Genomic DNA, 27,156 nt, shown 5'->3' with positions numbered 1-27,156 from the left:
AAGGGAAAGCTATTATTTCTAAATACTTAGATTAGTTGATTTTTTCTTTTATCCCAGACAATGTGTTTTAGGTTGTTTTATTTACCTGAAATTTTTCGGCGACTACTTCATCAGAGTGTCCAGACATTGTATTTATTACACTTGTTGCATTTTGTTCATGTAGAAACACAAGCACATACCTATTTTCTTAAACAACTAGCCATAGAATTCTCAACATTGTTGGTATCTTGGGCTTCAAGACCAGCAAATCAGAGCAATTGAACCACCATGAATCTTTGAACCAAATGGATGCAAAGCTTCGTTGCTTCATTTGGCCATCACTGCTCAATCTCTCACTTCCTTTGGGAGAGTCAGACAACCTCTGCTGCCACATGCTGTCAACACTGTTGTCCCGAAATCATGTGGCAGTGACTCTTGTCAGTAAATTCCGATCCATTAGTTTCAAACCCGATGCGTATCGTATCGCGATTTATGGTTTAGTTTATATTCAGGATCATTACTCATTCCTGTACGTGCCACGTGTGTAAAATCTTACTCTCAAATTCTTTTGTAGGTGTTTACACATCTCACGGCTTTAGCCCGGAGTCTTCTTCAGACTCCGGAAACGAAACAAACTCCTCCGAAATGACAGAACTGTCGGAGCTGGCCGCTTGCCATCGACTGAGCGAGAGCCATATGCGTCTCCTGGTGGCCACGAGGGAGGGGTACCAGCCTTTGCTGGAGGAGAAAACGGAATTCCCCGTTTCGCCCGGCACTGAAGGAACGACCCACAAGAAGTCCCGTACTCCGCAGCACCTCCGACCGCCTGCCGTCCCGCCGAGACGGAGTCCCCATTTGGACACGGTGCCATCGTTACGGCCAGACTGTCTGGGCGGGAGATCTCAGACGAACCTCTCCTCTACCCTTCAGCGACCGAGCTCCACCACACCGGGTGGCAAGCATCACAAAAAGTCCGCAGACTCGAGCGGAAAGTATAACACCTTTAGCACAAGGGAAGGGTACCGAGGCGGAAGCGTCGGCCTCGAGAATAATCAGCGCCTTTCATTCTGCGATCGAGGAGGAAGCCAAAGAAAACACAAATTGTTCTCAGAGGAAAACTCCAGTGTTCAAGATCAACATGTAAACAGTCACCTCAGCGACCACCAGAGAATTCCCCGTCCTCCTTCCTCGAAATCGGACGGCCTTGTAGACGTGAGCGCGTTAGAGTGCGCTCTAGATAATAGAGCTGTTGAGCAAGATGAACATTTAGTGGTGGCCTCATTGCTGTCTCCAAGTAAAAACAACAGATTGGTGGCTTCTGACCAAGCATCGGACCTACAGAACGACCATCCGCCTATTTCGAGACAGCAGAGTGTTGCGCGTTTGTGCGAGTACCATCTTGCGAAAAGGATTTCTAACTTACAAGGAGAAGCGCACAGTTCTCTACAAGGCTCGCTGTGCTCATCACTGGATGCCGGCGGCAGCGCAAACAGCAGCGTCTGCGCCACCCCTACCGACTCGCCGCTCGGTTCGGGGGCGACCGAGTCCAAACACCACCGTCTACAAAGGCACCCCATCTCTAGTTCCTCTTCGTCTTTACTCAGGGTCTTAAACTATGACGAATCAAAACCTGGCCAGAACCCGCAAGCGAAGGATTTTCACCCTCACGCGGACCCTGTCCTCCTTCGAAAAATGCTTCCCAACATTCACAATCCTTCTGCTGGCGCTGAGCCAGTCCGTCCGTCTTCAGCCACGCCATCTAAACATAAAGAAATAATGACAAGCAAGAAGCCCTGCTATAAAGGCTCAAACCAAAAGGAAGGCAGCGAAGCGTACAGACAATTGATCAACTATTTAACCGTAAGCCAAATGCACCAAGGTGGAAAGCTACACAGTGCAGGCATGGGCGGCGGTGTGAAAAAAGACACTCGTCGCTACATCACCAGCAACCCTCAGCTTGTCGAAATGGTGAAGAATCGAGGGAACACGCTCCCTCGATGCCAATGTATGCCGTCCGCCGGGTCGTCCGCCTTCGTTCGCCCGAATTTGTCAAACCCCAACGCCTTGCAGATGATGACTAAAGATCAAAAATCAAATCACTCCGCCACACTTCCCGCCAAACTGAAAAGAAACCCTGAAATGTACATGTCAAATAATAGGTTAGATGTGCAGCACACACACGCAGAGAGAAGAAGCTCCTTCTCTGGACTGGAAAGTGATCTTGAGAGGAGCGGTATGGACTCGGATCAATTCCCGCCGTTGTATAAGAAAGACGGCTACATCTCCCATGAAAGAGGGGGAAGCGCTGGCAGGCCTCCACCTCGCTCAAGAAGCCAACCCAGTTGCGGCACAGAGGATTGGTGCAGAGTGGACTCGAGAGAAAGGCACGCATTTCTTCAACCCTCCGCCTCCTGCCTGGGTGGTCAGCGAGTAGACCTAAACAGCTTCTCTCTAGGAAGGGGTCCGTCAGCTTTCACCAGGCAGACGAGTACCGCGGCGGGCATTCCTTCTCCATCCCCGCCACTTCAACCGCAATCTCTCCCTCCTCCTGTATTGATTCCAGCACAAGCCAGCCCCGCTCCCAGCAACTCTGGACGCACGCCGGACGCCGTACATTCAAGCATGTCCCCGCCAAATCAGAACTACATCGGTGCCATCGACCCGAGCCCGTCGCAACTCGATCCTTTCAACAATTACCCCCAAAGGGGCCGTGAACTAAAACGCAGCTCTAGCAATGTCACCAATAGCTCCGGTAGCGCGGAGGTTCTTTTCGAGAAGGCCGGCCGAAGCCTGAGCCAGCAGCCCTCGTCGCCGTACGTGCTCCAGCAAGAAGAGACCAAAGCCCAGAGGAGACCGACGAGGAAGAGGCTATCGAAGAGCTACTCCCAAGGTTCGGTGTCATCGCACGCCACGTGCTGGTCTTCGGGCACCGGCGTTGACAGCAGAAGGGCTTCGGTAGCGTTTCCTTTGCAGAAAGAAAAACAAATGAAGGGCTCTCAAAAACTGGACACCAGTCCGTGGAGGTGCAACGGACCCTTTAGCTACTGTTTCTTTAAACGTAAAAGCGAGGGAGAAGACGACGATAGCGAGTGGGACGCACCGAGACGGAGTCGTGCCGGGAGTAATCTAGATAACGACCGCGCCGCATCGCTGGCCATATTCCCCTGCGGCTCGGCGGTGGATGCGGCCGGCGAGCAGCTGTACGGCGAGGTCCTTAACAACATGAGCTTCGGCGACCGTCTGGCCCGAGTCAACGCCCTCAAAGACCGCATGTACAGCTTCCCTTCCGGCTTCACGGACGTGCGGCGCGACGCCAGCGAGCTCATCGCTTTGGTGAGGTCCAGCATAGGTCGCTGCGATCGCGGGGTCCAAATGCCAATGCAGCAAGTGTCTCAGTCCAAGCAACTCCTCTCGGTGGAGTCCAAAGAGTTGGGCCGCGCGTGCCGGCGCATGGCGCAAGCGCACAGTAGTCCTGAGGAGATGCTACTGGCTGTTACGTGCAGTTTCCAGGTGCTGTGTTGTCTCTGCGAAGCGTGTATGTGTCTGGTAAAGGGGCTCAGCACCTCGGCCTCGCACCAACAGAGAGAGGTCGTAGCAAAAGTCGATGAAGTTGTTATGAACTATATCTGTTTACTCAAAGCAGCAGAGGTCGCGACTGTCGGAGCACCGGGAGAGCACAGTGTCAAGGCCCTGGTAAGACATTCTAGTACCATGTCAGCCATTGCTAATGCACTCACGCGTTCTCTTAAAACACTGCTTAGCAAGTAAAGTTTTCTGGACGACTCTTGCTGTCTACTGTGGCCTATGCCTTCTGCAGAAGTCTGTTTTTTCCATCGTTTGTGCGTAGTTCTTTAGAGGCTACACCGGGAGTTGAATTTTTTGGACTGTTACAGTAAACATTACCATCTGAAAAAAATGCTCCAAAGTAGTCCTCACGTAACATCATTTTGATTTCGGTGTATATTTTCAAAAAGCCACAAGTTTGCCGACCTTAATGTGATATACTTAAATCTAGTGGAACGCCCTTTACCTGTGCATCACGTAAGTATGCATTCTTTTCAAATGTACATAGATAACTGTACATAATGTATTTTGTAAACCTAATTACGTTTTGCAGTAGCAAATCCAATCGGTTCATTAAGTGCAGTTTTTCTACCGATGCATACGATCTTGAAATTTCAAAAGTCTAATCAGATGAGAGGGAGCCTTTTATGTGCTAAATTGTGAAAGGTAACAGTGTTTTGTTACAATCTGACAGCAAAGGATATAAGGGTTGTTGACTACACAATTTCACCATGTTAACCATTGCTTGATACTGTATTTCACCACGTTTTTTAGAATTAAGCAACTTCTTTTATGCCATATTTGATTCAAGACTGTTTTAGCTATATTCAAATTATTTTCACCTTTCTGCGTGATATTGGTTCTGGAATCACCTTTGTGCTCGAACGTTGGACTCAAAAATGGATCTAATGCAGTGATGTCTGATGACAAAATAAGTAATAGCTTTTGATAAGGCACAATCCTATTAAAACGAAATGTTTTATTTTTTTGTCTCTCTCTGTGTATTTCTATGAAACCTTCAGAGGGAAATCTAAAAAAAAAAAAGCGTTCGTGTGCCTTAGTAATAAAATAAAACACGCGTCAATCGTAACCCCGCTCCTTCAATTGTTTGCCTGTTTACCGCTTGCAGCCAGGTCCACCAATCAGATGGAGATATGTACAATAGCCACGCCTGCGCGGGTTATCGCGTGTAGTACGTTCTAGAATAAGTGTGTTTGAAGTATGGTATCTTATCCTAGAATCTATTAGATTCTTTTCTATGCTTTTTAGCTTTACATTGAATGTCGACTTTATCAGAAGCCACGCTGGAACTATACTGGTTGAACTGGCCAAGGCTTTGACCATTATCAAGAAAAGAAGTACTCAGTGGCCCCCTTTGTGGGCTCAAACATGTGCTAAGATGAGCATCATTTGTTAGCAGCAGCAGCAGCAGTAAGGATGGGCAATACCAGTGATTTTGGATTCGATCCGATAGCAAGTAATACCAAGGCCAAATATTGCGATGCCCATCCGAGATCGATACCGGAAGTTCATATTTTTTATTAGGGCTGTCAAACGATTAAAATTTTTAATCGAGTTAATTACAGCTTAAAAATTAATTAATCGTAATTAATCCCAATTAATCGCAATTCAAACCATCTACAAAAATGCCATATTCTTCTGTAAATTATATATATATATTCTGTAAAATAAATTGTTGGAATGGAAAGATAAGACACAAGATGGATATATACATTCAACATACGGTACCAAAGGACTGTAGTGGGCATTTCACTCTACTGTCATTTAAATCTGTCTATGCTGTCCTCACTCCGAAGCGTCTACTTTTTCCAAAGCTAGACAGCTAGTGAACGACACCTTAATAATTAGACTTCTTCCTTTTTCATCTGATTTATTAATAAAATGGCCTCAAACCATTGTCCTCTTTAGACCATCGTAAAACTACAAAAAAAAGTACACAAGCATTGCATTAGCAACAACGTTAGCTTAGCACGCTATACAGGTTCACTAAACATAAACAAAAAGCGTCTCATACAAAAAATATAACATTTCACTTACTAACACAATATGTACATTCTTTACAACAACCATACTTACGGACAAATCTTGTCCAAGGATCATATAAGCACAACATTATCAGCCCGAGACGTCGTGCAGCCATAACGAACTGGAAAGAAAACAATAAACCATGTCGCAAAGCGACCACAAGAGTTCGCTGTTGGACAGCACAAAATGTCTTGCTGTAAAACTTACCAAAAGGCAGAATACTTTCTGAGCGGGACATGTGCGTTAATTGCATCAAATATTTTAACGTGATTCATTTAAAAAATTAATTACCGCGCGTTAACGCGATAATTTTGACAGCCCTATTTTTTATATATATATATACACAACCCTGCAGAGTTCTCAGCCATTCTAATGATATCTAATGTACAACTACGGCAAGCACTCACAAACTATTAAAAGTCTCTTTGTGTCAAATATGCATTGCAATGGAAAAACTGCTGCTTTTAATAACTAGCAAAGCAGTTTCCCGACAAACTCACAAACCAATCAATCAACAACAAAATCTGATTTGTCAGTCTTACTCTTTAACCATGACCCTTAAACTCAGATGCACAGAACATTTCCCTGCTACACGTTGTATTTGATCAAATTGTAATCTAGTTAAATATTTTTGATCTAATTAAAGAACAAATTAATAGTAGCATGTTACCGCCCTCGAATGGTAGATCATTCAAAACAAATCCAATAAGCAATACTCACTTGCCATTTTTGAACTTTATTTTACTAACACAATTTTCAAACAGATTTTGAAATAATTGAAACAGACCTTTAACAAAATAAAAATAAATAGCAACAAAACATAAGAAATCAAGCATTTAATTGTTTGTAACATAAAACAATATGGAAAAATATATTTCACAGAAAAATAAATATTAAACAAATTAACAAGAAATAATAATGAATAAGAAATCATAATAAGGTCAAGTAAGGCATTAGGTCAGTAGGTTTCCTTTTCTTGAGAACCTTGAAGTCTGCAGCAGGATAGTTTAAATATTTAACAGAGCATTCACTTAACACTTTTATCAAATTCCCTGTACCTGATTTTTTTTGTGGAATAAGATAAAATACGTATTTTGTATTTTTGAGTTTGGACAGGAAAATAATCATTCCCGATTTGTGTGAGCCTCTTTTTTTGGTAAAATCAGGTATGGTTCCTTTAAGCCAGGGGTCCCCAACGACCGCGCAGAAATAATAAATTATTTATTAACGACTGCATTCTGGCCAATTGACTTTGGCCTGTGCCGCTTAACACACCAATATCCCTGTCTACTCTAGATATACAACTACAGGATAGGAGGTCGTCATAGAAATGCATTGATTGGGCTGTTAGCACTAAATCTCGTTTTGTATATCTATGCGCGCTTGGACTCGATAATAACGTATGACGTAGGTCGTCGCCAATCACATTTCTTCCCGGAAATAATTTGCCCCCACACTAGAATGACTGAATAACAGACGTCTTTGGACAGACTTTGTACGGGGAAAAGGGAACCTGATGAGCCAGAAGATGTGCCTACAACCTTGAAGAAAACAACATTTATGCTACTTCCCAATCACTAAAGACGCACGAACTGCGAAGGAGTGAATTCGTGACCCGTATGTGAATAAACCGAGTTATTCGAGCATGTCTGTGGAACAGGAATATCAGCTTGTTTAGATCGCAAATCACGGCGACTTAAACGTACATTTGAGACAACAACTCTACTGAAGTTCTGGATTAAAGTCATTTCGGAATATCCTGACATCGCTAGGAGCGCGCTGAAAACTGCTACAATTCACAACTTCGTGTATTTGTGATGCTAACTTCTCTCACTCTCTCATCTCGGGACCATCTCGTCTCAACGAAACAAACTCAGGCCTCCCACTGATTCAGCGGGTGAGTTGTATTTTTTCCCTGCACTTAACATGATGGGGCTAAAAACAAATGCTATTTTATATTTGCTATATTTTTCTGCCGCACATTGCCGGTGTTCTGACAAAGTTGGCATGTGTGTAACGTTAAAAAGGACCGCGAATGCAGCGATTCCAAAGTACACACTACAAACTTTCTTTAAAGAAAGGAATATTAACTTACGTTTGCCATGTTAGGTGCACACAACAACTGCACGTAGCCCTCTCACTTAACGACTTCGCCATGTCGTTAAGCATTAATTTACGCCATTTCCGTGTTGCACATGTATGTTTATGATGTAAATAGTTTTTTAGCACCATTGGATAACATTGAGAGTCCAACTGAATATAAAAGAGGGCTTTTTTCACCGCCACAAAAGCTTTAGGAGCAAAATTTTATAAGGTTGCAAAATTTGACAGGACACCGGTCCGTGAAAAAAAGACCCAAATCACACCGGTCCGTGGTGCAAAAAAGGTTGGGGACCCCTGCTTTAAGCAACATATGAACACATTTTCATGAGCACAACAATGTCAAGAACACATAGCTGCTCACACCAACGAACATTTACTTACCTGACATGTAACGGCGAACACTTCCGCCTTTGTCAGAGGGTCCTCTGACGAAGGCGGAAGTGTTCGCCAAAACATGTCAAGTAAATAAACCCACTACTATTGCCTGGGATAAAAGAAAAGCTTTGAAAAGCATATATATCATATATACAATAATATCGTTAATATGTCAATGGTGGTGAATGAGTTATTATTGTAATGATATATTTTTTATTTATGGGTTTCGTAGATATTTTCATTTCTAATCATATAAATACACCAAGAGTGGTACCGCAACATATGATCGCATCGACATACGAACGCATCGACATCCGACGGAAACGTTGACTCGTCATTTGTCTCGACTAGGCATGAGCCGTTATGAGATTCTGACGGTATGATAACCTTCAGTCAAAATTTCACAGTATTTCAATTACAGCTCTAAAATGTGTTACTTTGAGATATCTGGGTTAAAAAAAAAAAGCAATTGAAGAGGATTTTATTTTTCATAGCCTTAGCAAATTGGGACTTAGGTATAATTTTAAGTTAATATAAATCTAAAAAAAACCAAAACAAAATATTCAAACTAAAATTACTTAAAAAACTAAAAAATAAATGCGGCCCTTTAGGTGAGCCTAAACCCACAGCCGCAGCTCAACCTTTAGAACCTTCAGAACAAAAATGAATTATTTTACATAAAAACCATGTGTTTATGACTCGTATAAGTTTACATTATACGCACACTCTCTTTCTCAACACAGACGGTTGCCAGAGAGAAAAAAACAGGTTTTACCACCGCTAGACACACTAAACACGCTGGAGTTAACTCTCGTAGCTGGTGGGAAACGTTCATAACAGTGTTTACTAAGCCTGAACGATATATCGTTTAAACATCGCCATCGTGATGTGCGCATGCGGAATAGTCCGATCGCAAGGACGTGCAATAGTTAATTTTTTTTAAACTACAAACTTCATGCTCTCCGCATAGCCTAACTACCTCTCCCAGCTCTTTGTTCCTTAGTACTGCGGCACTTGCTTATTAAAGTTAACGATGTTGACAGATGGTTGTGTTTGATCTTGCCAGAGAAGCGGACTTCACATGTGCCGCATACGTCAATCATCGTTTAACTTGTTAAATAGTTGCTGTGTAAGGAAGTGCGCGCTGCAATGAATGTGTGTGGGCGTGGATGTGTGTGTGTGTGTATCTGGAGACGTTTAAGGCAGCCGAACATGTTGTGTTGTGGCAATAAACGCAAGTGATATTGAGGAGTTCGTAATTTCTACATGTCAATCCGGAGTCAAAGCCAAGGTAGGTAAACAGAAGCATTTAATAAAGCCAAGCATTTTTCTACTACAGTACTTTATTCTTGTTTAAAAATGATTCGGTGGAACAATTATGTTTAAAACTGATCATAATTATTACAATTGAAGTGTTTAAAAAACATTCATTAAATATATATATATGGCGGAAAAAACAGAAAAGACTGAAAAAGCAGTTTCTGCTCTTGCACCCCTCTTTAAAATAAACTGCTGTATTTTAAGCCAAAAGAACTGTTGTGTTTGATAGAACAATATGTCTATATGCTGCCATAGCAGACTCATGGCACATTAAGCCCCTGAACTATTTTTAATTTCTCCCTTTTACCCTGTAAACCCCCGTTTACAGATGTCACGCAACCGCTTTTGTTTCAATCCAGCCATAAAAAAAGGTACGCAATACCGTATTGGCCCGAATATAAGACAGTGTTTTTTGCATTTAAATAAGACTGAAAAAGTGGGGGTGGTCTTATAATCACGGTCTAGACATTATACCCATTCACGACGCTAGATGGCGCCAGATATCATCGAAGCGATGTTCTGTCATGAGATCTCAGCTACTCTCAAGTTTAACCAGTTTGTATTATTTTATTGCAATGTTTTTCCTTATTCAGATTTGTTTCAAGACTACAGTTACAGTTAGACTTCACTTTGATGCTTAATGCAGTTATTGCATTTTTGTTGTTTTATCACAATAGATTGGTTTATTTACATTACAAAAACCAGAAGCCTGTAGTGACCACTACCTTGTGACAGAATTCACCTAGGGAACTTGGGTGGGGGATGTTGTCTTCCTGGGTGGAAACTATATTTCTGGCACACACACTCCAGGGTCAGAGCAGAGTTAAGAGAGTCGCGAGATGCCAGACACGCCAATACGAGCTCTACTCAACGAGCTATCAAGACTCAACAACATTCATCCGCTACAAGCCATTCATTTACAAATGTGATTGCACTTTAGTTTACATATTTAAATGTTCAGATACTAAGATTTGAATGAGGCAAAATAACATGCTTTTTCTCTCAAATATATTGCTATCATCATTTGTTTCAGATGTACTGTAATTATTTTCTGTAAATATTAATTTGGTGTTCAAAAAGGCTTTGAACACCAAATTAATCTTGTCAATCTTGAGTCTTGAAAAAGAGGGGGTCGTCTTATAATCAGGGCCGTCTTATATTCGGGCCAATACGGTATATTTATTATTCAAAATGTCAAATGTCTGTCATTTTTAGCTTACAATCATTAATTGATGTCTAATATTTCTTTAAAAAAAAAAAAAAAAAACCCCGACTTTAATAAATTATTCACTCGCATATTTTGGACTTTTAACAAATTACGTCACAATGAATTAAATGGTGTCTGTAATATCTACCTCATAACTATCGCTTAATTGTATTTTTTGTTTGTTACTGTCGCATTTTCCCGATATGTTAGATGATAAATAGGGTTGTTCCGATCATGTTTTTTTGCTCCCGATACGATTGTTTTAGTTTGAGTATCTGCCGATCCCGATATTTCCCGATCCGATTGCTTTTTTTTTTTGCTCCCAATTCAATTCCAATCATTCCCAATAATTTTTCCCGATCATATACATTTTGGCAATACATTAAGAAAAAAATGAATAAAACTCGGACGAATATATACATTCAACATACAGTACATAAGTACTGTATTTGTTTATTATGAGAATAAATCCTCAAGATGGCATTTACATTATTTCCATTCTTTCTGTGAGAGGGATCCACGGATAGAAAGACTTGTAATTCTTAAAGGATAAATGTGACTTTGTATATTGTGACTAAATATTGCCATCTAGTGTATTTGTTGAACTTTCAGTAAATGATACTGTAGCCATGCCCATATGCATGATGGGAAGTGCAACCATGACTGTGCTTAGTGCTACCAATTGATATATCTTCTCTGCGTTGGGAAATAAAATAAAATTAAGCCTAAACTAAAGACTCTGGATAAGTGTAACATATTATGTCTGTAACGTTAAATACAATTACAAAACGATATAATTAAAAAATATATATATTAAAAAAAGGCATGTCCGATATTTTTTTGCCGATTCCGATACTTTGAAAATGACGTGATCGGACCCGATCGGTCCGATCGGCATCCCGATCGATCGAGACATCTCTAATGATAAATAATCTATCCAGACACAGAAAAATTGTACAAAAAAAAAAAAAAGGGTAAATACATGAAAAAGAACATCTCGACCACTCCTTGTTGTTTGCGATTTTTGCATCGCGACCCTTGTTATATTACCATGTTTCACCCATAAAATCCATCTGTGGCCATTCACAGCTGTGTCTTGACGCTCGGTGATACATGAGTTTTTGGATCGACAAAAAGTTAAGTATGCGATAATATCTCGTTAAAATCATGGTGTCTTTAATTATGCTCTTGTGTGCTCTCACCTCCAGTTAGGGTTTTGCTGTTTATTTTATTTATTTTTTTTGTTGTTTTGTGGTTTAATTTTTTTTTTTAACCCTCTTCAATTCTTTTTTCTTCCCCCAGAAAATTGATATTTTAAGCTTTTCAATGATGTACAGTATTACACGAGCATATCAGACAGTTTTGAAAATTGGCCAAATTGGTGTCCCAGAGCCGATCTTCAACTCACCTGAGTGTTTTCCGCCAAATACATTTTTTGTTTAAATCATACTTAGGGGCAAAAAGTGAAAACACATGTCTTATATGTATCTCTTTACAATGCTAAATCTGAATAAATACACTGAACACACATCCCAAAAATATTTTTTTCGGGTGTGCTGCTTCGCGTTTTTTTTCACTTATCGCGGTGGGTTCTGGCCCCCAAAAACCGCAAAAAATGAGGGATCACTGTGGTCAGGAGGAATCATCCAAAGTCTTTCCAAACAGCTATTCAAGTCAACTAGTGAAAATTGTTGCGTGGTTACGAGTCCTGACCCGGGCAAGAGGGACGGATCGCGTCGCGCGGCGTGAATCCATACAACACCGGTTACATGTGCACATGTCATTTTCTGATAAAACATTGCACAACCTGCCATATTATGAAAATGCCCTTTATGGAATTATTTTCAACAAATTTTTAAACAAATATTGTAGGTTTTACTTCATGGGGGACGTATGACTGTGACTGTATGTGGCCACTCCTCCTACTGGACCCAAAGTTCATAGGATTATATGTATAATTTGTTGTACAGTACGTTGATATTAGGGGAGCGACTTTGGTACTGCTGACTTACAGGAGACATCACCATATCATATATTTTTAAGACTTGTTGGAATTTAGTACCCCCGGCCAAAGCTGCACGGAAACGGCTGCGGCCGAACGGAAATGGTGCTGCGCTGTTTACCGCCCCCGCGAGCCAGACTGGGAGGAAAACTTTGCGCGTTCCTGTGTTAACCCTTTGTACTGACCCCAAGACTCACCGAAAGCAGGTTGACAATTTATTCGTCGACAATGGTCAAAAAACAAGGCAAAAACCGACGACGGAGGGACAATTCTGGATCCAGAACAAGGCTAGATAGAAAATGTTTCCGACCAGCAAGTCTGTCTTATCTCCGTGTGATAAGATGGTGTTGTGTCTCTATTCTGTTTCTTTAAACTATGGTGTGCTATTTATTTTACATTAGGTGTGTTAGAGTACTGCAGTCCTACAGTAAATATGAGAAATGATACTATTCCCTGATTAATTATATTACGTGTGTTCGAGTAATGCAAACAGACGGTGCCTATGAGAAACGGTACCATTTTTCCTTTTCCTCCTCATGAGCGCCGATAAGGTGATTCACTTTACTGTGTTCAAGGGCACGGAGGGAAGTCTGCCTAAACTTTAGTTAGATGAATGCGTTAGACTAATGCAAACAATTATATGGTGTGTGCGAGAACGGTACCTATTCCCTTCAGACTATTAAGGTAGTGTTCGCGTGCGGTTTTTCTTTCGTATATTTTTCTTTTTGTTACAGGGGGTACCGCCCCCTCATACATGATGGTCACACAGGTTATGCGTTCAATCTCATTGCTGAAGATGTATGCCACATTTAACTTCTGTGACTGCAAAACAATCACACACAAAAAATATGTACATATGTGATATTCTTTGTACATAGAGGAGATGGTGATACAATAGTTTTCAAAAGAATTCCTTCCCAACAGACACTCTCACAAAAATCACCGAATTACTCATGTGGTTGGGAGACAACTGACGGTGGCCATAAGTGGTACCATGTACATATGAAGATCCGAGAAATGAACCCTTTCTCCAACCAATTGAATTCAGTGGTTCAATGCCTCATGAAGCTTCATCTCACCATCACTATAAAACAGCCTTTAAAGAAGTTTGAAAAATACAATTGATCGGATACATCCAAAAGCATTTGAGGCTGACCTGCGGTTGTTGCTCCTTGGCACGACTGGAGGCAGAGGAGTCAAGGCAGCTTATATGGTGAATGGCTAATTGGCATAATGTGACTTGTCATGTGACGTGGTGCATTCAGGGAGTGTGTGAAAAAGGAGCACCTGCGAAGAATTGGGCAATACCTTTCATATCGCAGCCACAGCACGGCTACATGAAGATCAACGGGACACGCGACACGAGTGAAGCTCGCGGTCTCGACGTTCCACCTCTGTACGTGGGCACCCGTGTTATTGCTTTGCTTTGGCGCTGGCTTGGTTCCACATCTGCCTTCATAAACACAAAATTTCCTCGTTCGTATTTTAGGACACATTCAACCTTTTTGATGCCTCGGAGCTTTTCAGGTTCCTGATTGCATTTCAAAAATAAAATACAAGAATATTTTGGTTACGGTGACTTAGCCATTTCGTCATTTTGTCCTCCGATGTCGTGATGACGGCAGATGGATGCTGGCTTTCCAAGTTTTCTTTTTTGAGGGATTTTGATGAGCGATGCCACTCCAGCTCCATTGTTGTTTTGGTTAGAGAACGTGTAAAACGGAAGTCGCGAGCAGAAATGTGGAAGTAAACCGGAAGGCTCCTCGGAACCTTGTCTATTGGACATTAAAATATTTCTTCTACTGATTTCTTTTGACCTCTGTTTATATTTTGTACAGAATCATTTTTTGGTGTTTTTTTTAGATAAATGGGGAAGATATAGACCATGGAAATTTTTTTATGAAATAAATGTGAAGTCTGAGCCCATGCGTATTTCATCCGTCAACCCCATACAATAACCTAACCTAACTTAACCCTAACCACACTCGGCTTCAAACCTTTTCACTACCCTGAGCCCAAAACCCTAAGGAAATGATGTGATTAAAAAAAAAAAAAAGAGCCTGTAGTGATTACATTTTGCTGCCAGTAGAGGGCAACACTTTCCTACATAAAAACTGATAATACTGACACAACGCTTTAGCTTCAAGGGAAGAAATATGCAAGGAAATGAATCCAATTGCTGCCATTGACAGTTCATCAAGGAATTCTTCACTTCATCTTAGCGATGGACATGACAGACGTCCAATTTGAATTCTAGCGCCGTCAGTGGCACAGAAGCATTCTCATTCACTGCTAGCACAAATACACACTTGACTCTGGGCACGTGACTTTAAAGGTGTTTTATTAATAGCTTTTTTTTCCATGTACATTACAGATACATGATAGAAAATATCTGCAGTAGTGAAAGTGCCTGCAATTAATTCTGTGCTATGTATTGTTTACTCATCTTCATCACACCTATCAAATTCACCGTTCTACAAAAAACATTGGGTATCCATTTGCAACAACTGGACATTTTCAGAGCCTCCTGAATGACTACTGCTTATTTGCAAAGTGATTATTATGGCTCGATTGTCTGCATCTTGTTTTTTATTTTGTGTGTGTCTCTCTTTTTTTGTTTGTTTGTTTGTTTTACACACACCTCATGTTATCATAAATGACAAAAAGGCTTCCGATCATTTTAACAAGACATTTTTGATGGTGAAACCTGCGTCCTGGGCTAAATCTTACAGTTTTAAGGGGGTTTATCTACAATCTAATTATTTGCACACATCCCACTTTTCACACAAAAAACGCACAACATCGTCCTGAGTTGGGAGGCCAAAGCCCTAATGTTTGCACTATTATAAGTGACATCTGCCCGGCTGGCAAAATGGGGCTGGAATAGCGGGAGGGAATGATGGCTTAGCCCTGGTCCCCCAGAGTAGGGACCGCATGAAAGGAGAACGACTTTCCTCTGCCACATTTACAGTTAACACACATAGCGTATTTTCCGAACTATCAGTCGGACTCCATACTCACGTGCGACTTATATAATGTTAATATATAGTATTTGACATCTTCTGAAATGTAAAACTACAACTACAACCAGCCGCAAGAGGGCGCTCTCGGCTTGCGATGAACAGGCCAAGAAACGTTAGCGCTCTCATGCTGCGTTCGGACCGGCCGGGTTTTGCCGCTCGACAAAAAATTTTTGTTTTGTGTTCACACAGACTTCCAACGTCACCGAAGGTCCGCGTACCCCGAAAAACGCTCGGTTCACGTAACGTAAAACTACTGTATTTTTCGGACTATAAATCACAGTTTATTTTCATGGTGTAGCCAGGGGTGCGACTTGCTCCAGAGCAACTTCTGAATGAAACGGTTAACACATTGTTACATCATTTCACATGTTCTTTATGCTATAGTTATATACGTTAACATACCGGGCATGTTCTCAGTTTTTTTTTTTTTTAAGACGTTGTGTGCGTTAGCATACCGTCCACTTATTCAGCCTGTTGTTCTTTATTATATTTTTATTAGGGCTGTCAAAATTATCGCGTTAATGGGCGTTAATTAATTTTTTAAATTAATCCCGTTAAAAAATTTGACGCAATTAACGCACTTGGCCCAGCTCAGACAGATTTAAATGACAGAGGAGTGAAAGGCCCACTTGTTAATTGTGTTTTGCGGAGTTTTGCTGCCCTCTGCTGGCGCATGGGTGCGACTGATTTTATAGTGTAAGTAATTATTGCCATCAACAATGGCGGGCTACAAGTTTATTTTTTGATTGAAAATTTTATTAAAACGAAAACATTAAGAGGGGTTTTAATATAAAATTTCTATAACTTGTACTACCATTTTTCATAAAGAACTACAAGTCTTTCTATCCATGGATCACTTTAACAGAATGTTAATGTTAATGCCATCTTGTTGATTTATTGTTATAATAAACAAATACAGTCCTTAAGTACCGCATGCTGAATATATATATATATCCATCTTGCGTCTTATCTTTCCATTCCAACAATAATTTACAGAAAAATATGGCATATTATATAGATGGTTGGAAATTGCGATTAATTAATTTTTAAGCTGTAATTAACTCGATTAAAATTTTTAATCGTTTGACAGCCCTAATTTTTATATGAAATTTCCTTTCAAGATGGCATGTCTGTTCTTGGTGTTGGATTTTATCAAATAAACCCCCCCCCCAAAAAATGTGATTTATACTCCAGTGCGACTTTTATATACATCATTTTTTTCCCTCTTTATTGCGCATTTTTTGGGCTGGTGAGAATTATACTCAGGTGCATCTGATTGTCTGAAAAATACGGTAAGTAATATGGTAACTTTATTCTTATCATTTTATGACTTTTCTCATTTTACGAAAAATATAGTTTTGTGTTGATATAGACCTTACGTCGCCAAAATGAAACCAAACAACAGTTCACGTAACAAACGGTACAGTTTCCTCCGAAAGTACAACTTATAGTCCGATGCAACTGATCTATGTTTTTTATTCTTTGTCTGGCACATTTTTAAACTAGTTCGACATATATTCCAGAACAACGTATCGTCCTTAAAATTTGGTATTTTTACGTTATTTTCAGGAAATGATATAAATTCAGGCATCAAGGGATTACTGATAAAAAATATGCAAAAGTCTTGGCCTAGCTTTGTTCTTTCGATGACCCTTTTCCCAACGGTCATTTTGACATTGTTGAAAAGCAAATGGGCAGTTAACACAAAACTTTCACATTGCGTTAGGGCTGGGGATATGATTTTTTTTTACCCTGGATTTTTAATTAAGAGGGAAATACAGAGAAAGCTTGGTCACTCCTTAGCTCGTTCTTTATTCTAACTGAATAACTCTTAATGGCTATGTTATGTTAACATACCGGGCACGTTCTCATTTCGTCGTTTGTGTGTCGTGTAACATTACCATACCGTACACTTATTCTGTTCTTATTTTAAGTCGCCTTTAAAGATGTTGGATGTCTGTTCTTGGTGTTGGATTTTATGCAGAAAATTTCCCCCAACATTGCGACTTAAATGTTTTCTTTCCTTTTCACTGCACATTTTATGGCTGGCGCGACTTAAAGTCTGAAAAATAATGAGATCTAGCATTACATTACGTTCAGTGTCACGTAGGCCACATTTGTGTAGCAAACGCTGATTTTGTGGCCTAAATGACCCAAAATGTAGAGTGCAGAGTAAAGTTCTGGAACCTTTTGTTATATTGAAAAATGTAATGCATCATCTGTTCAGGACATGATACTTATGTCAATGTCAGGTCTTTTTTTATTGACCAAAATGAATCACGAACCCTATTAAGAGTGGGGGAAAAATGAAATGAATTTTGACTAAAAGTAACAGAAGTGCATAACGTCTGTCTTAAATACATGTTTCTCTGCCCCTATTTGTGCTACAAGCCCCTACAAACGAAGTAAACTTTCTCATGGAAAAATCTCAAATGATCTTTTCAATCATCCGCAATAAAAAAAAAAAAAAAGCTAAATGAATTCATCACCCGGGCATGCGTCGTATTTTCTTGTACGGAAAATCTAGATGAAGAATGATTACGCCCTTTTGCCCTACGAAAGGTTTTTGGCCTCCCTGAGTTGGCCTTAGAAGACCTGTTATAGCGTTTCAAACCACTCCGGCGTTCAACACCTGGGATTGTAACAAGCTGCATGAATGACTGAGGTAAACTAGCAGCTAAAACAACACAGCGTAAACTGGCCCAAGAATGCTTCTATGTAAAACCCGAATGACAAGGGTTCAGTATTACCTGCTGAGCTTTGGCGATTTTAAATATATATTTTATATCATCCCATCTAGATTCGTTTTTTCATTCATTTTCCATGCCGCTTTTCCTTGCGAGGGTCACGGAGGCGCTGGAGCCTATCCCAGCTAACTACGGGCAGTAGGCAAGGGACACCCTGAACTGGTTGCCAGCCAATCGCAGGGCATAGATTCGGTTTTTTAGGATTTTTAAAAAAAATTTTTGGAAAACTTTTTGAATCTATTTTTTATAGTAGAATCTGTAGAATTATTACAATTATTTTATTAGTAAAAAAAACAACAACAACAACTAAACCAATGAATATTGAAATATTTATAAATATTTTTTTGAAAAAAGGAATTGGAAGGGCTGGGCGATCAAACAATCAATTGTTGTTTGCAATATCAATTTCCTGCTTTTAAAAACTACTACAACACATAATCTGTGATTTGACATGGCAGCGAATGAGCGTAATTAAAAGAATTTGGTTGGAAATGTGAAAATCATCAAACGTCAACAAGTACTTTGAACGCTGTGTGAACCGGGGTACAGTGAATTTCTTTACTCATTACAAAACTTCAAGTCCTTCTGTCAGACACTTATAAAAATAGACTCTTTTGGTAAAATCATCAAAATTTTGTGCGATAGCATCATTTAAGGTAAATATGACCGTTTTATCGCAAATGAAACGGCAATGTAGCACCATATTTCTCAGGTACTTCCATTTTTGGGGTTGGGGACTCCTGAGTTTGTGTCAGAGTTCCATCCTACCATAGATAATTGCCTGTCGTTTAGCCACACGCTAACTCGGATAGCACGTCGGCGCTTCAGAAAAAAACGGACAAACCAGCACAAAATGTCATTGAATCGAAGAAATGCTACAAATAATTACAAAGAGTATTTACATGACCCTGTTATTTCAGCTGTATTAGCTGGTGTTGGCTTCTCATTTGTTGTTCAACGTGAGAAAGCAATCTGAGCATTGTCTGTTCTTTTCAGTTCAATTGGCAATAATACAAAAAGAAATGAACCTCTTGATGCCCGAATTAACATTTAACTCTTTTAGCGCCATTGACGATGCTAGACGTCCGATCATGTGGCGCCTAATCATTCTGCTGTGATAAATGAGTTTGTTAACTGTAGACGTATGATCCGTTTGAAGTGTGAGGGCGGCAGCTAATGTACGTTCATTCAATGCCAACCCTTCCACTTCAAACAGATTTTGACATCTAGCACCGTCAATGGCAGCCAAAGAGTTAACAAAAATACGTAAAGCATTGGAGGGAGACAAATATGAGTATTGGTTGGTTGATGATAAACAAAACAAAACAAAAAAAACGAATTCATTTGTCATTCATTTGCTGCCATCCTCCCACTAGATTGGCCGTCTAGCGCCATGAATAGCAGCCAGAGTTAACGAATTTAGACATAACGCATACATACGGACATAAAAAAATAGTACTGATAAAAAAATTTAAAAAACTAAATCGAAAAATACAGCTTGAAAAGAAAACCCCTAAAATTAAAAAATATATATGTAATTCTACATTTCTTTTTAAAATAGAGAAATGTAGTTTTACTTTCACAAAAATTATATTTTTAAAATTTTTTAATTCTTATTTTAAAATAATTTTTAATGTATTTTTTAAAAATTAATATTTTGCATTTTATTGTATTTATTTACCCCCGCCCCTCCCAGGATTGTACTTTGTCATATTTTTCAATTTGCATATATATATATGTATATTGAAATATTTGTTCTCTCCATGTACCTTTGTATTCCCAAATGTGTGTGTGTTTAATGTACAGTATATTTGTTAAATGTAAATTTAGGTGTCAAGGGGTTAAATTGTTTCATAAAATGTTCTCATTAAAAAAAAGGCTCAAAAGTTAGTGGTTCTTAACGCAATTGCTGCCATTGAAGATGATAGATGATCCAGAGCTGCTTTAAAAATAAACTCTGCTTACATTGTCCAATAAGTACATTTGACATATTACCATTTGCAATACTGAAACAAATAAAACACATCAACAACCATCCTACTCCTCTAATAACGTTGATGTTTGCTGGCTGCCATTGACGGCGGTCGACATTCGCTCGCTAGTCCTCGAACACAAAACGAGAAACCTAACCATTTCTAATACAGTGTTAAAAACGATTTCATGATTCAATTCAGGATACAAAATGACTGAGTTCCAGTGGAATATGGAACCCGCACTATTAAAGCTATGTTAGCTGCTACCGGTGCCACAACTGACAGACACATGAGCATCATTATATCACAGACAAGTGTATTTGAAACGTCATTGGAATGGAATTTGACGCGTTATTTGCATAGCAAAGCTCATTATGGCACTCAACATGATACTGGAGAATGTTATGTTACTGTTAGTTTAGTTAGTTTAGGTCCGACAGCTGCTATCAACTCATTTTTGGGTAAACGATCCAAAATTGATTTCAGTTCTATATTTCGTCAGGGAATTGAACTACCGTTGTTCAGATACATTTATTTTGGCACCTGATTCTGATACCCGGCTGTACAGTATTGGCTGATACTACAGATACCCAAGACAGTATATAAAACTTTTTTTTTTTTTTTTTTCAAGTTCAATACAAAATAGTAGCTAATGCTAAAGAGCTTAAAACATTGTGAAACAGAAGTAAAGTACTTATGTAGTGTGAATCCCGTGGAACCTTTTTCTATTTCCTACCTGGTACGGTTGTATGAACTCGGGTTAGTAATCGCCAATCCGGTGCTAGCATTTTAGTGCTATATCAGGGCCCCTTACGATACTTGTATCGATGTCGGTACATGATTTACTCTGGCAGGCATGATCTTGTCCCAGGCTTAGTTTTTTGTTTTGTGTTTTTTCTTTACGGGGTAGGCTGTAAAATTTGACCCGGATTGTCAATAAATTGCAATTTATGAATTATTTAAATGATCTTAAAGTCTTACATTTCACCTAATGAAACCCGTTGGACCCTGTGAAAATACTAGTCCCGCGTGAATCTCTTTTGTTTTTTGTTTTTTTCATTGGAATTGCGCACGTTTTCTCTTTCAATCCCAAAACAACAAAGCTACGTACTAGGCATAGTGCTGATAGTCGTTAGGAGAGGTGGGTAGAAACTCTGTACTTCTAAGAGTTGTTTAACCATGCCATACTTTTTACTTTTACTCAAGTAGATTTGTGAAGAAATGCTACTCTTGCTCCCAACAACAATAATAATAATCATCATAACAATCACACGTACCAATTCAGTCACATGACCTCACCCAAGTTTGCAGTCGGAGTCCAATGATCACGCTGGCCTGTTCAATCAGCTGGTGTCTTCAAAGCACCGTAAAAACAAACTATTTGACGTAGCGCGTTTATCTCAACGTTACTCAAAAGTGCAGATTTCATATTATTATTATTATTATTATACATATATTATTTTAAAGTAACACTACACTTGCAGTACTTGAGTAACATTTTTGGCTATTCTATTCACCTCTGCTCATTAGCCCTGACTATCAGATGTTATTGTGGGAATTTGAAAGAGGACGACTTTTTTCACTTTAAGCAAAAGGAGCTGTCATGCTTCTGAGTCGAAGCGACGGCCTACCCTGCTTGGACCCTACACCGTAGACTGACGCGCACCTGACTGATGAGGCGTCACGATGACACCTTGCTACGTGAAAGGCGAGGACTGCGATTGGTCCACAAGAAACGTCATTTCCGCGATTGCCATTTCCGCTCAACATTCCAGCGCCATTTTTCAAAACGACGTCGTCACGAAAAAGAAACGGACCAGGTGGAGGAAAGAATTATCGAGGAAGTAAGTAAATCTAATCATCTTTCCAATTTCTACTGGAAACAGGAAAATGACTGCCAAATGGCAAACAATTTGTGGCGAGAAATCGTTGAAAACACTGGGCTGGAGGAAGAAGAGAGTATGAAAAAGTGGAAGAAAATCGCGATAAATATGTTTGTCTCCGGAAAAAAACTGGCCACTCAAATCCCGGGCGGACAAAAGGTGCCTGCCGTTGATAGCTTAAGACCCTGGCCGGCCGGCCGGCAGGCCCCACACCTCAACCACCGAAAGACTGAAACTAATTTCAAGGGGACGGCTCCGGCTGGAGAAACGGCCGCTCCGTCTCTGACAAGAAAGAAACCAAGGGGTGCTATGTGAAGCCACCCCTAGTGACTGGATGGCGCACGGCAGCGCAATGAGTCACTTCTACACAGAGCTTAAAATCCTCACCTATGCCGTATGCCGTCGGCCCAAAGCAGAAGCATGTGTAAGAAGGTAAACTAAATCGGATGATATTTTTTGATAGTTTTTTTGCAGTGGCCGAGAAGTGTCAGGCGAAATGCCAACAGTCCAAACAGTAAAAAGCAGGACTGCAAATTGCTGCAACACAAACGGCAATTGCATAAGAAAGAAAAGCACAAATGCAAACTGCCCCAACACCCCCAAAGGCCAAATTGACAAAAGCGCCACCTCCAATTGCTACCGCACGAATGCAAGTGGCTCGCAAACAAATGCAAAATAAAAACGCGTGAATGCAAATGACCACAACACGATCCCCAATTGTCAAAGTACCATTGCAAAATGGCAAAAGCCAGAACCCCAATTGTCGCAACACGAATGCAGTATGACCGCAAGAAGATTACAGTTTCTTTAAATGACTGCTGGACTTCTGTTATAGGGATATATTAAGAAAAATAAAAGTATTTATTTCATTTTTTTTTTTTTGTATGTTTAATGTGTATTTTTGTTATTTTTTTCATAACATACTTTTACATATGTACAGTATGCTCTTTGACCAAATTGCCTTTCGATTTGTAAAATTCACCTTTATCAATTCATTCAAAGTATCCTCACAAGGAGCCAATCCCAGCTAACTACGGGCAGTAGGCGGGGTACACCCTGAATTGGTCGCCAGCCAATCGCGAGGCACGAGGGGACGAACAACCATTCGTGCACACTAGGGTCCCCAAACTTTGTCCTGTGAGGGCCACATAACATTTCCCTTCTCTGATGAGGGGCCGGGGTCAGTTTGTAACAGAAAAAGTGTGACGATTGCAAGAGTGCCTAAAGGTAAAAAATGACTGTTTTTCAGAAAGCCAAAATCAAATAACCCTTTCTGGATTCTTCACGGAACAAAAGTAAATAAAATAAAAATAATAATATAATAATAATAACACTATTAATAGATAATAACCAAATAACCCTCTCTGGGTTCTTTACAGAAAAAGGCCAGGAAATAGATAACACTATTGAGAAAAAGAAAAAAAAAAATTCAAAATGTTCTCTGGTATTGTTCAGGGGGGTGGACCAAGTGTGGAGGCGGGCGGTAGTTTGGGGACCCCTCATTTAGATAGAGTGTTCGATCAGCCTCCCATGATGTCCGGAGCCCGGGATTGAACCCTTGAGATTAGTACTGCGAGTCTGACGTGCTAACCGCTCTGCCGCCGTGCCGCACGATCGCGAGAGTACGACCTGAAAGTCGACTAAATTTCACCGAAGTAGACATGAGGACTACAACTGCTGCTGACGCGTAACAAGTTATCACATCACATCCTCTCATGTGCAGAGCTTGAAAACATAAGTTACAGAAATTCGCTCACAAATTCACACTCTGGTATACAGTATATTGCTTTGTGACTACTTCTACTGTGGCAGCAGTAGTGTTTGCGATCCATTTGCATTAGCGTTGCGGGCAATTGGGTTTGGCTATTTGCAATGGTGCTTTGAGCAAGATTTTTATTCTTTTTAAAAAAAAAAAAAAAAAAGATTTTTATTCTTTTGGAAAGCGTTTGCCATTAGCGTTTGTGTTGCGGCAATTTGCATTCTTGCTTTTTTTCTTTTTGCAAATGTTAAATAAGACTTTTCTTCCAATCAATTATCTCTGCTTAACACCTGGATTTTTTTCTATGAAATTATTGGCACTCTATATTCCGGCAGGTCAATTTTTTAGACATGATTGATGGAGAAAAACTGAGATGAGTTTTGGATTCCGCACCCCAAAAATGATTGGCAACAGCTGGCAGACCTACAAAAAATGTTGGTGCTTTTTCCAGATCGTTGCCCAGTGTGATCGCTCACCGCTATCCCTCGCAAGTGGAAACGTGACCATCTACTGGTAGTTTATTTTGACATTGACTGCCAATTGAAAATGATTGCACCGATTGCGACAAAGATCCAACCCTGTCTCCTGGATTAGTATCGGGTTTTGGTGTCACCAGATGACACTGGAAATACTGGTCTCTCTGGGCAGGAGCGGCAACATAGCGCTGTTGCCGTGGCCTTCCTCTAAACTCTGCTGCCGCGGCGATTTGGACTGCGGCCGCTGTCCGTTCAGGAGCGTCATGGGGATGTTGCAGTACGTGTGCTGGTTCCTGCTCGAGGACAGGTGCGGGAGAGTGCCTGCCCGCGGCGCCGTTTCATAGTCGTAACCGCGGTAGTAGTGTTTCTGTCTCACGTGGGCGCGGTACGAGTCGCGGTAGTCGGAGCGCAGGTTCGGGTGCGCCGCGGCCACGGCGGTGGCCGCCACGGACATAGCCGACACCGCCCGAAGCTCGCCGAAGGGTCCTCGCTCGCTCACGTCCAGCGCTCGCTCGCGGGAGACGTTCAGGGATTCCGTGCGCTTGAAGGGCATCTCGTAGATCAGCCGCTTCCAGAACTCGGAGTCCAGCTCGTTGCTCGCCGAGCCCCGCCACTTGATGACCGTCAACGTTTTAATGATATGTTTGAGGGCCTCCACTTCCTGGTAGTTCATGACGCTGCGCAGCTCGGCGCACTCGATGAGGATGACCTTGATCTCGCCCGTTACCAGCATGGTGCGCAGACGCGTCTCCAGTTCAAAGATGCTCCACCCCCTCCGTACGACGTAGCTGGGCGTCAAAACGATGATGAGGCGCTTACTCTGGTCCACGCAGCGGGCTACGTCCTCGATGTAAGCTACGAGCAGACACAGGCACTTTTGTGAGCTTCTTCTGCAATGGAAATGCGGTTAGCATCACGTTAAGAACCTGAATTGCTGTCTAAAATCTTCCGTAGATATACCGCGCGATACGAGAACAACGATCTCACGATATGGCCATAGAACAATTATCGATAAGTGGATCGGGAAATCGTTCCAGAAAAACCAACAACTAATAAATGGATAAAAACAAGCTCTTTTTGTCCATCTGCTGTGAATTGGAATGAGTTTATCACTAGTAGTCCGTTTGAAGTGGGGGTGGCGGGTGGCAGCCAATTGTTCATTCGCGGCCATCTGTCCCACTTCAAATGGATTAAAACAAACAAACAATTGGACCTCTACGGCCGTCAGCGGCAGCCGATGCCAGGCAATAAGTTCATTTTGGGGGTATTTCACCTCATTTCCTGTTGATTTTTGGTCACCGCCTGTTGATTTTGGGGCATTTACAGGTCACATCTTGTTGATTTTGGGTTACTCAAGAATATCCCCAAATGAAAGAAAGGTGACTCTAAATCAAAAAACCTGTAAATGCACTAAAATGACCAGGAAGTGACCTGTAAATGCCCACAAAAGACTGGCTGTGAATGCTCTGCTTTCAGCGCCATTGACGGAATTGGATGTCCAGCGCCGCCAATGGCAGCCAGTGAGCCAACGTAGACGCTATTCTAATGGAAGATTTTGGTAGCAACCTCTCCTTTCAAAAGGTGTCACTGTTTAAAAAGGAACCAATATATCGATTCTTGGTGGGAGGATACCGATAACCTTTTGGGCTACAAAGTATCGCAGTATATCAGCTTTTCGATATATTGTCACACTCCTACTTATAATATTAACATACGCATAATGTTATGTATTCACTTCCGTTTGTGTTTGGATTCAAGACAACTTGGGATTGGGGGGATTACTTTCAAATTTGCAGGATGTTTGTAATATATAACGGAAGAGGTGGTTACATTTTGGGCCGCTTGGATGTGTGTGGAAGCGATCGCTATTTTTATTTAGTTTTTTGAATCCCGCGCCATGAAAATGAGTGACTTCCGGCTTCGGTCTTGCATTGAGGAGGAGGGCCCTGTGACGTGTACGGTAGAAGACGTCCTCTTCACGCTACAGTGTACTGTTGTGTATGAGGACGAAGGATTCAGCTGATTTTGCGGATTAATATGTTTATTTTTCGCATCACGCCAGCCAAACGGCCGCAGAAAAATCATTCTGTATGAGGGAGAGGCGTATGCACCTTTTTGGAGTTTCAAAAGGTTCCCATTCACCGAGGATATTGGCCAAAACAAGCCCGACGACTACTGTGGGACCATTGGACTTACGAGGAAGTGAGTAAACATCTTGTTTTGTATTATGTCAAATATGAATACAGCGATTACAAAGTAAACACTACAAACTTCCTTTAAATAAAGGACTACTTACGTTTGATCATTGATAGGAATGTAAAAAGCTCTCCTCGTGCACATTAGCTGCACAACAACTCCAGCCACCCTCCTCCGGGGAACGAACTGTAAATTGCTCTCCGCCGGGCGGTTTGCCAATCCGCGAAGACAATTGACAACCGGGTCGTCATGTCAAATAATCCAGGCTGGTTATGTGTGATTTTCCGCTTCGAAGACTTTGAAACATCACTCGGTTCGGGTTAGCGTGTCGGCTAGCTGTCACGCCTTCTGGTTTGTTTACATTCTCCGAAGCGGGGGAAGGGAAATGATATATGTCCGATTTAGGTGTCATAAAATATCGCTCGGGAGGTGCGACAGTAAAGGTGAAGTCGACAGGTTTGACCATTATGGAGTAATTTTGCCATGTCGTCCTGAAAGTAATT

At 40.9% G+C, this 27,156-nt stretch overlaps 2 protein-coding genes across 7 annotated transcripts in view; one reads left to right on the top strand and one right to left on the bottom strand.

Moving 5' to 3' along the window:
• Positions 1-16,419, top strand: part of LOC130906476 (FERM and PDZ domain-containing protein 4-like) — a 77,791-nt gene extending 61,372 nt beyond the window's left edge. For all 5 annotated transcript variants that reach the window (XM_057820894.1, XM_057820867.1, XM_057820876.1 and 2 more), the window contains one exon: positions 554-16,419. In XM_057820894.1, the coding sequence (XP_057676877.1) occupies positions 554-3,747 (3,194 nt within the window). In that variant the 3' untranslated portion in view covers positions 3,748-16,419. The remainder of the gene's footprint in view (positions 1-553) is intronic.
• LOC130906500 (interleukin-1 receptor accessory protein-like 1) overlaps positions 14,921-27,156 on the bottom strand; it is a 222,465-nt gene continuing 210,229 nt past the window's right edge. For both annotated transcript variants that reach the window (XM_057820917.1, XM_057820909.1), the window contains one exon: positions 14,921-25,312. In XM_057820917.1, the coding sequence (XP_057676900.1) occupies positions 24,591-25,312 (722 nt within the window). In that variant the 3' untranslated portion in view covers positions 14,921-24,590. The remainder of the gene's footprint in view (positions 25,313-27,156) is intronic.

Source organism: Corythoichthys intestinalis, chromosome 2, assembly GCF_030265065.1.
Source record: "Corythoichthys intestinalis isolate RoL2023-P3 chromosome 2, ASM3026506v1, whole genome shotgun sequence".
Classification (NCBI taxonomy): domain Eukaryota; kingdom Metazoa; phylum Chordata; class Actinopteri; order Syngnathiformes; family Syngnathidae; genus Corythoichthys; species Corythoichthys intestinalis.
This window is presented reverse-complemented; position numbering and strand designations above follow the sequence as displayed.